Source organism: Sapajus apella, unplaced genomic scaffold (genome assembly GCF_009761245.1).
Source record: "Sapajus apella isolate SASKATOON/1434 unplaced genomic scaffold, GSC_monkey_1.0 scaffold61, whole genome shotgun sequence".
Lineage (NCBI taxonomy): Eukaryota > Metazoa > Chordata > Mammalia > Primates > Cebidae > Sapajus > Sapajus apella.
This window is the reverse complement of record NW_022437001.1, coordinates 12586636-12597492: the sequence shown is the minus strand read 5'-3', so window position 1 is coordinate 12597492 and position 10857 is coordinate 12586636. Positions and strand designations below refer to the sequence as shown.

General features: G+C 48.4%; 1 protein-coding gene across 2 annotated transcripts in view; it reads right to left on the bottom strand.

Annotated features, from left to right (window-relative positions):
• MAML3 (mastermind like transcriptional coactivator 3) overlaps window positions 1-3456 on the bottom strand; it is a 457463-nt gene extending 454007 nt beyond the window's left edge. For both annotated transcript variants that reach the window (XM_032246554.1, XM_032246555.1), the window contains exon 1: window positions 2885-3456. In XM_032246554.1, the coding sequence (XP_032102445.1) occupies window positions 2885-3352 (468 nt within the window). In that variant the 5' untranslated portion in view covers window positions 3353-3456. The remainder of the gene's footprint in view (window positions 1-2884) is intronic.
• Window positions 3457-10857: the final 7401 nt, after the last annotated feature.

Genomic DNA, 10857 nt, shown 5'->3' with positions numbered 1-10857 from the left:
AAAAAAAAAAAAAAAAAAAAAAAAAAAAAAAAAAAGAGTTAAGGCTTACATTTATTACACTCATCATACATACTTCCCACTGGTATCAACGAGAGATGATATTTTAGCTGAAGCTAAAATACTCTCCTATTCTGTACATAGCTCTGGTATTTATTAATACATAAGTCTAATCAGTAGGCTAAATCATTGTCATAAAACCGATAGAAAAAATTTATTTTCAAGCAGTCATCTTTCAAATCTATCTGTTGTTAATTTCCTAAACTGGGATTCACTGTGAAATCTACAGCTGATGTCTCTGGCTATTCAAACAAGCATCATCTTTTTATTTTCCAAAGTAAGCTGTGGTTTGGGCTTGCTGTCTCCTTCCAAGTAACGTCAGGAGGCTGGGCTTGCTTCCACCTGCGAATGTATCAAAACCCAGGCGCGCGCACCTCCCTCCACCCATCCCAGGACGGAAAGGAGAGAACACAACCCAAACACCAAAACTTTCTGGTCGCAAACTCTACTTATCTTGCCGGGTCAATAGACCCAGCACTGGGAACGGCACTGGCTTTTGTTCCAGGGTCGCCCAGCTGGTGAGGTAAACGCCACAACAGCCCTTGATCCCTATAGATTGTGAGAGATTCTGTGGCACGGGAATTTTGGAGCCTCCAGAAAGGAGCTCATTTCTCCGCAATCCATGCGCGTGGGGTGTACCAACACACGAAAAGAGGACGCGGGGTGGGCAAGGATGAAACCTACAGTGCCTCTTAAATTCTTCGGTCTCAGGTTCACCAAGTGAGTCTCCACCACCAAGGGAGGGCGCGAGGTGGGCGGGGGTGGGAGAGAAATAGGTTGGAGAAGGGGACCGGAGCTACAGTCCAGAAGCAGGACAGGCCCCGCCTCCGGCTACAATCAGAAAAGCTACAGTGTGTCAGTGGTTTTCGGCTTCCTGTTTGTAAAGCGAGAACCTCCCCCCTGACTCCGGGACTGTCGTTCTTCCTCAAAACCGAGACAGCCCCTTCTTCGCTCTCCTGGCAGGCTCCGCTGCTGGGGGAGCTGGGAGGAGGGAGCGGGGGGATGGGAGGCGCGACGGGGCGGGGACGGCGGCGATGGAGGGGGCAGGGCCAAGGGGCACAGTGCCCCTCCCGCCCCGGGGGTTGAGCTGGGCCGCGAGGCGGACAAAGCGCCTCCCGCTCCCTCCCCCAAGGCCGCGTTCCAAAAGGGAGGGAGAAGGCGGGCTAGAGGGGCAGGAGGAGGAGGAAGGGGGAAGGGGAGGGGAGGAAGAAGTGGAGGGGAAGGAGGAAGGGGAGGAGGGAAGGTGCTGCCGGCGGGACTGGGCAGGATCGCGCCGACCTGGGAGGGGAGGGAGAAGGGGTTGGGCGCCCTGGGAGAACGGGGATGAGGGAAGGATTCTTGAAGCCGAAGATAAACAAATTGTTCCTCTTCACTTGCGGGGTGGGGGGAGGTGAGGAGCTAGCGCTGCGGCCTCGCCTTCCTTCCCCCAAGGCGACTCTTTGTCACGGAGCGCCGGCCCGAGCGCCCGGCGAAAGCCCGCGGCGGCACTGGCACTACGACCGGCGCCGGAGACTCACAGACAGGGAACGCGTGCGATTTCTAAACCGCGCGCCGGGAGGGCCGCCGGTGCCGGGCTCTGCGCCGCCGATCGCGGGGCGGTCAGCGCGGCCCCGGCGCGCTCCAGGATTCCTGTCGCCCGGCCCACCCAACACTCGGGCGGCGCGGTGGGGGAGGGGGCGCAGACACCTTTCCCAAGCTTCCGGCCTCCCCTCACCCAGAAAGGAAAGCAAAAGAACCGGAGAGCGGAGATAAGAGAAAGGATTCTAGCCTCCAGCCTGGGGGGTGGGAACTGCCCCTTCCTCCTGGAGAAGTTAAGCCATTGGCTGCTCATCCTACCTCGAACCCGCCCACCCAGCCATTTAAGCCTCTTTTACCTCCCTGCTACCTTCCACTACTCTGGGCTTATTCGGCAGGCCCCCAGAGTTGGCGGGCAGCGTGGCGGGGGGAGCCAAACGGAGAAGGACACCGGGCAAGCAAGTTTAAAAGGAGAAAAGGAAAGAATGCCAAGCGAAATAGTGTGGTGGGGCTTCTTGGCGCAAACCTTGGGTATTGCTTTCCCCTCCCGCCGCCTCCAAGCCGCTCCCCTCTTAACCCTCCCAGCCGCTCCACCTGCCGGGCCGGCCCCGAGTCTCGAGCAAAGAGCGGAGCGCACTCGCGCTCCGCATCCGCGCGCGCTCCCGCGAGCACCCCCGCGCGCAGCCACCCTCGCTCGTTTCTCACCCACTTCAAAGTTCATTCACAAAACTCTCAGACTTTCTCAGCCCAAAGGGGGTTAGCTGGGGAGAGGAGACGAGAGGCTCTCCTTCCCCCGCTTCCCCTTAGGGGTTGAGGGCCTGGTGCCCGCCCAGAATCTGCGACAGCATCAATATCTCCTTGCACGCGGCGGATGTGCAGAGAGGGGTGGGCGTAGAGGGACAGGTCTGGGGAGGCGAGGCGGTGCGGGGAGAGGTGGAGTGGGGAGCGGCGAAGAGGAGGAGCAAGGTTTCAACTCGGGGGTTCACTCTTTCAAATAGGTATCTAAGAAAGGGAGCGGGGGGAAACTTTTCCAGCATCTCACTCCGACACTCCTCTAGGCTCCCTCCGCCCCTCGCAGTCGTGACTGGCTTCTCCCCTCTCACCCCCTCCTCCCCAAATCTGACAACCCTGACAGCTTAACAGGTAGCGGCGATTGCAGCTTTTTCCCTAAGAAAAGTTGACGTTAACCCTTCGGCTTCAGCCCACCTCACCCACCGTGCAAATCAGACTCTCGTACCCCTATGTAAGAAAGCTCCACACACCCCCCACCACCACCACCCCCAACGCGCGCCCCGAGCCCGTGCGCCCTCACCATGATCAGCGTGTGGTTCCTCTGCTCCGCCGAGGCAGCCTCCGCATCTTGCTGGGGTTTGCTCGGGTGCTGCTGTTTGCCGGTGCCGGCGCCCGATTTCTTGGCCCTCTGCTCCAGGGTCCGCTGGTAGAGGCTCACGGTGTCCCGGCGTTCCAGCTCCAGCTGCTCCACCTGAGCCTGCTGGTACCTGTTCTCGCAGTTGACGTGGTGCCGCCGGCAGCCCTCGATGCGCTGGCGGAGCCGCTCCACCACGGTGCTGTGCTTGGGAACGGCCGCCGAGCCGCCGCCGGGGCCCCCGGAGCCGCCGCAGCCACCGGCAGCCGGGTGATTGCTACTCGGAGCAGCGGGAGTACTATTGGGAGTATTATTCACACCGATCCCGGCCCCGCCGAGGCTGCTGTTCAGGCTACTGTTGATGCAAATACTACTGCCATTCGCGGCAGCAGCGGGGGCTGCGAAATCCCCCATCCTGCTCCCCGGGCACACTATTTTGGAAGAACTTTTTTTATCCACCCCCCTATCAGCCTCCTCCTTGGGTCCAAGGATTAAAATAGTTTAAGTGGAACGCGGGGGAGACGCAAGCACATGGATGGAAACGGCGATCCCGACGGGGCGAAAAAAAAGGGGGGGGAAGATTTTGGGGTGGTTGTTTCCTTTTTTTAAACTGTAAAAGCTCGAGGGGAAAAAAAGAGGGGGACGTTATCGGAATACCATCAGACACCTATCAACAAAAAGAATCACAACAAACTGAGCCAGCAGCAAATCGGGTTGCAACTCAAGGGGAGATCCGCTCCTCGCCTGCCTTCTTTTTATAATCCATTATTTTCTAATAAATTCCAGGAGATTTCCGGTGGTTGGCAAGCATTTTCTCCCTACGTACCGAAAAACACACCCCATGTACACACACAAGCATATGCCTCCAGTGCGGACACGCGCGACACACACTCACTCCACACCGCATCGGTAAACGGCAAGCTTGCTTATTGCATTTTCCTTCCACAAAAAAGTTTTGGTGTTTATGCCGCCCCGTGTTCTCAAAGTACTTTGGCTGCTCAGTTGCATTTCACAGGAGCCTAGATATCGAATCCTCGGGCTGGGGGAAGTAAACACATGGCCAGTCCGAGGCGACTGCAAAAGTAGATCGGTGAAGTCCTTTGCAAAACGCCGCGCGGAGAGCAGCCCCTAACGCTCGGCTGGGCTGCCGCTGCCGCCGCTGCTCCTGCCACCATCACAATGATCAACTGCTCGCCGCCGCCGCCGCCGCCTCCTCCTCCTCCTCTCGCTCCTCCACCTCCTCCTCCTCCTCCATGCCAGCGGAGTGATATCAGGACGCGCGAGCTCAGTAAACACAGCAGCGGCGGCGGCTGGAGGCCGTGAGACAAGCCCGCGGACACGGCGCAAAACCCGGCCCGGATTCGCACCCGACAGGAGCGGGCGCGGCTCGCACCGGCACCCGGCTCCCGCCTCCGCCGCCACGGCGCCCCGCGCCCCTCCCACGCCCCCAACCTCACTACCGCCCTGCGGAGGAGTCCGGAGCCCCTGCAACGGGGAGAAGAAAGATTCTGGGGGATCTCAGAAACAAATCAACTTTTGACCTGTGTGTGTGCGTGAGAGCGTGTGTGAGTGTGTGTGTGTGTGTGTCTGTGTGTGTGTGTGTGTGTGTGTGTCTCTGTGTACGCGCGCGCGCCTGCGCGGGGACGCGCCTGGTTGGGTTTCCTTATTCCAAGGGAGGTATCAAGGAGACCAAGTTGTTATACATTTATGCATTATATTGCAGAACTGTGCATGACCAGGCAGAAACACTGAAGCTTTACAGCAGTTGTCTGTCATCCCTATCCATGTGGAAAGAAAAAGGCAAATGAGTGACTTATTTTTAAAACCCAAGCAGTAAATCCACACTAGTAACAGCGCTGCTTATGGACACTTGTTCTAAGTCAAGCCCAGTCTGAACGCACAAATACCAAATTCTAAATAAATATAAATAGGCATCAAAAATGTGTAATATTATTTAATTCTCCGTACATAATGATTGTTGTTACTAAGTCAATTGTTGTTTTACTTACCCTTGGAAAAAATAAAGCAAGCAGGGACTTGGAGGTGAGACTAACAGTACATTTAAACAGACTGTTTTGAACACTAGGTGCTAATGACAGCAGTAATTAAGGGTCCTTTGTAAATCAAGTGGAAAGATTGCAGATTTCATGGACTAGAACTATAGAAAAAATACAGCATTTCACAGTTTGTCATGACCAAAACAAAAACAAGCAAAAGTAACAGGCCTATTGTATTGCTAGATATATTTCTTTCTGTTTCAATGAAGTACAATTAAAATGGACTAGCAACTGCAGAAATCAATCTAAACTTTCCATTTTATTAAGGCACATTGTCTTTCCCGATATTGTCTAAAAAATAACAACTAAAGATCAAATATTCTTGAATATGGACTTAAACCATTGCATATACATATTTTTTAAATTAAAATGAAGAAATTATCATTTCTCTGACAATCAGTAGACCATACATCTTGATTGTGAGATGTTAATTATAAGGCATTTTGTATTATCTCAATAAATCTTAAGAATTAGTTTTTAGGGTAAAAATACACCCCAGTTTTCTAAAATAGCCAGGAATAAAAGAACTTTGGATCTTATGCATTAGTCATGAGATCTGATTTAAACCATCTTCATTTCTTGGCATTGCAGATTAGCATAGGATGCTATTTCTAACCTCATAATGTCAGCGATAAGAAGCTATATTTTTCTTCAATTAATCAGGTCTATATAGTGAACGAGTCACTGGATTATATGGTAAAATGGGCAGCAAAATATTTAATCAGGTGTGAGGCTACCTCTAAGTAGTAAAACCAACTTAAGAGAGTATGTCTCTCATTGAAGTTGCCATACTTTTTCTGGAGGCTATCTAGTTAATATACAAATTTGTGTTATCAACCTGCCCCTCTTCAAGTCTCAGTCAAAATTTAACTGGACTAGGTCTGCAGCAAATGAGTCTATTCAGATTCTGAAAACATGTGGAGAATTATAAGAAATTAGAAAAAGAGGTAGCAGAGTGTCCTTTATCTTTTTCACATCTTCACTAAATTATATCTCTATTAACTCAGGAAACGCATGGCTTTGCCACAGAGGGGAAGCTCTGACTCTGCATTCGCTTTGCTCCCTTTCCACTGTAGTTTAGTTCTTTTCCCTCCTCCTGCTGCACTCATCACCATCACTCATACAAGACTGCAGCTTGATTTACAGAGGCAACAAATTTGAGGGTCTTAAATACTGGGTCTTTCGTTTTGAAAGTTAGGTTCTCATATTAGCTTTTTCCTGTGACTCAGAATTTAATTATTCATTGAGAGTTTCTCATTCTGGGGGAAAAAATGACAACAACAGCACCATGTATTCCCCTCAAGCTGTTTACCTCTCCTACCATGAAGGGAAACCAAAAACACACAAGAATTTGCATCCTTCCCTTTGGGGAACCAGCAGGTGGGACAGCACACTTTGTGGTTTTACCACACAGTTCCCCAATGACAAATGGAGCTTTTCTTGCACAACCACAACTTTGCTGCCTGATTTGAGTACATGCATGGGCTATACCCAAAAGAAAAACTGTTTCATATGTACACACAAACAAGCACATACACAGGCACCCATCTTTTATCACTTCAAGATGGGAGTGGCAGCCACAAGCTCCAAGCCCCAGATGTGGGGACAGGAAGAACTGTGTAACTGTGTGATGGCCAGAGGAGAAGAATCTTTGAGAAACCGTCCTGTGCAGGACTCTACTGTGACATAGTAGACATCAGAAACCACATTCTAATTGTGCAGGAAGATTAGAAGAAAAAAAGCAAGAAGCAAGCAAGGCTTGCATCTTGAGCAATATATGCCAGTCACCCTGAATTAGAGAAGTTAATCTATGCCAGTGACCTTAGAAGAAGCAGAAACCTTTATGCTGGCTACTTCCGATCTCATGATGTAGTCCTGCAAGGTTGGCAGCTTTCTCGGTCACCATCCTAAAGAACTCCTTGAAAGTCATAGAGAATTTCAAGTTCTGGAGAAGCAATTTTAGTCTCTTGTCACTGTGGGACACTGGACCATCTTTGTCTTTTCTGTGAGTCTGCTACAAGGCAAAACTTCAGGGTGGGAGCTGTAGACGCAGCATCAATGCTATTGCTGAATGACCAAAAAAAAAAAAAAAAAAAAAAAGAAAAAACTGAGATGCCGTAGCAGCGATGAGAAAGAAATTACTATGACTGCATCTCCAACTGTGATGATATCTCTCTGGATGCCAAAGAAAGAAGGGCTTGATGAATAAGTACCTATAGAAGGCTTTCCTGCGGTCCTGGCTCTGAGCCAAAGTTGGCAGTTCTGAGGAGTTCAACCAGGTTCCATTTCCTTTATGCCAAGTCTGTGTCATCTTCCTATGTTCGTCTGATAGGGCCTAGAGTCCCAGTGACAAGAAAGAGACCTTTGTGCATAAATTCCAGTCAATGTGCCACCTCTGCTTCCTTCTTACTATGGATCAATAGATCTGCTTTCATAAAAGAGTACCTTGTGGCTAAGGAAGAATAGGAACCCTCTGCTGCCCACATATGCACAAGCAAACCTTTATATCTTTCCAGAGTGCGGCCCAGGCATTCGTAAATTACTAGCAGCCAGGGGATGTGCCCTCAGCCCGTCCAGCAATAGGTATCATTTCAATAATTCCATGAATATATTTATGACCTTCTGTGTACCACACACTATGGTAGGTACCAGGTGAACAGCATAATATCAGTGTATAGAACACAGTCTCAATCTCAATGACAGCCAACCAGAATCAAGGCAGTATGTGCCGTAATGGAACAAATATGGAGCGGGTATAAGAACAAATAAGAGTGCGTGCTTGGAGGAATTAAGAATCCTTCTCCAAAAAATTCACCAGTAATTCCTTCTCAGGATTGTGAGTGTGAAAGGGTATGATGAGAAATTAGATAGAGGCTGGGGAGACAAGCAGGACCCCGATTGTTCAAGGCCATCCAGTTTAGACTACATCCTTGGGATGATGGCTGCCATTAAAGGGATTTCAGCTGATTTGCATTGTTGACTTTGGCAATGCAGTGGATGTATTATTACAGCGTTTTCAGAAGCATGTTCTGAAAAACTTGGTTCCATGAGATGCTTTACCAGAAAGGCTTCTGAGCTAAGTAAGTTTAAGAGATGATCTGTACTGCATCTCTCCAAAGAGTTATTGCCACATTGAAGGTCACAAGAAATCTTGCAGCAAAGCATGCTTAACTTTGTTTAACCTAACATTGCCAAAATCCTGCTACGTCCCACAGAATAGAACACACTCTAGAAAGCTCTGTGTAGGAGACAGTGCAAACTGCAGTTCTAAATCCACTTAAATTTACAACAATTGCTTGGGCACGTAGCCTGAGTGAACGACCACACTGCCCTTGCCATCTGCTCTACCAGAATCACAAGTTCAGATCTCCCAGTCCTTCCTAACCTCAGCTGGGTATGTGAATTCTGACCTTTAAATATTGAGGAAGTAGCAACACAAAGGCAAAATCCCAAAAGGGTGAATTTGACTAGCCTTTTTCGGCATTAGTACTTTGAGTATGTTACATTAATAACTATCCCTGTGTAATAAAACCTCCTTATTAAGAGAAAAGGTTGGCCTTATTTAACTGAAAATCTTGATTTTGTAATAGCTTTGAAGCTATAGATTTTTGTTACATTTGAAGCATGCACTTGGTCTAGCCTAACAATACTGGCCTCTTGGAGCTATTTTAATGATCTCCTTTTACCTAGTGAACCAATTGTATATAGGTGACATGCTCCATGAACTAGGGGTGTTTCAAAAGTTTGTTTCCTTAAATATGTAAATACCTCTCAAAAGATTCTGTGTAGTACGTTGTTAATTCTCATTTTTATTAAGAAGGGGTTTACTAAGTCCTAGATCATGTCATAAATTTTTAGAGGAGTGTGAATTAATAGGGTTTATTTTCTTATTCATGTATTTTAATATGTATATAATGGTTTCATGGTTATTAGGGAAAAGGTTGTCTAAAGTCCATGGCAGATAACTATTTTTAAAGTCTCATTCTGTTTCATATATATTTCTACTCTTATGGTTAAATAATTTAATAAGGCATCTGGCTTGAACAATGTCTGGCTTTCATATAAGATGTTGAAGACTTCTGAAAGAAAAAATTTATGAAGTTTTAAATTTATTGAAGGCCCATAATCAGCTAAACTGTTAACCTTAGAAATAATTAACTTTGATTGGCAACAGTCATTGAAAACTTGCTCTATTCCAGATTCTGTTGTTTTCCTCCATTTCACTGGTGTAGAAACTGAGGCACAGAAAATTTAAGAAACTTCCCAAACCACACAGCTTAAAAATGGCAGAGACCCAATTTGAACCCATCTCTGGAAGAATATGTAAACAGGTTCCTAAGGTTCCTCTTCATTTTAAGGTTCTACCTTTCTACAGAACTAAAATTACTGTGTTTTGGCTGGGCACAATGGCTCACACCTGTAATCACAGCAGTTAGGGAGGCCAAGGCAGGCAGATCACTTGAGGTCGGGAGTATGAGACTAGCCTGGCCAACATGGTGAAACCCTGTCGCTACTAAGAAATATAAAAATTAGGCCGGGCTCCTTGGCTCACGCCTGTAATCCCAGCACTTTGGGAGGCCGAGGCGGGCGGATCACGAGGTCAAGAGATTGAGACTATTCTGGCAACATGGTGAAATCCCGTCTCTACTAAAAATACAAAACTTAGCTGGGCATGGTGGCTCTCGCCTGTAGTCTCCGCCACTCGGGAGGCTGAGGCAGGAGAATTGCTTGAAGCCGGGAGGTCGAGGTTGCAGTGAGCCAAGGTCGCGCCACTGCACTCCAGCCTGGCGCCTGGCGACAGAGCAAGACCCTGTCTCTAAAGAAAGAAAAAAGAAAGAAAGAAGGAAAGAGAGAAAGAAAGAGAGAGAGAGGGAGGGAGGGAGGAAGGGAGGGAAAGAAAGAAAGAAAAAGAAAGAAAGAGAGAGAGAGAAAGAGAAAGAAGGAAGGAAAGAAAGAGAAAGAAAAGAAAGAAAAAAGAAAGAAAGAAAAAGAAAGAAAGGAAGGAAGAAAGAAAGAGAGAGAGAGAGAGGAAGGAAGGAAGGAAGGAGGAAAAGAGAGGAGAAAAGAAAGAAAGAAATATATAAATTAGCCGAGTGTGGTGGCAAGCACCTGTAATCCCAGCTACTCGGGAGTCTGAGGCAGGAGAATCTGTTGAACCCAGGAGGCAGAGGTTGCAGTGAGCTGAGATTGTGCCATTGCATTCCAGCCTGGCAGACAAGAGTCAAGACTTTGTCTCGAAAAATAATAATAAATAAAATAAAATTACTGTGTTTTACTCAGGTATAATTTTTGTTTGTTTGTTTGTTTTTGAGACGGAGTCTTACTCTGTTGCCAGGCTGGAGTGCAGTGGCGCGATCTCGGCTCACTGCAACCTCCACCTGGGTTCAAGCGATTCTTCCGCCTCAGCCTCCCCAGTAGCTGGGACCGCAGGCGCGTGCCACCACGCCCGGCTAATTTTTGTATTTTTAGTAAAGACAGGGTTTTACCATGGCCAGGATGATCTTGATCTCTTGACCTCGTGATCCGCCCCCCTCGGCCTCCCAAGGTGCTGGGATTACAGGCGTGAGCCACCGCGCCCGGCCTTCAGATCTCGTTTTAACAGAAGTTTGTTGCTACAGAGGGGTTACAGCTGAGGAGTCATTTTGTAGAAAGCTGCCTATGGCCATGCTTCCCTCAGCCCCCATTCTGAGCTAGCCACTCTCTCAGTGCTCTGAGAATCCTGGGCATTTTTCTGTCTCGGCACTTATACTACCGCATTCTATTGTAACTGTTTATTTATCTGTCTGTGTCTCACTTGTGTTTTTTTGGTCTTGGGACCTAACACAGGGCTGACCCTGACAGAGCTCCGTAACTGTGTGTGGG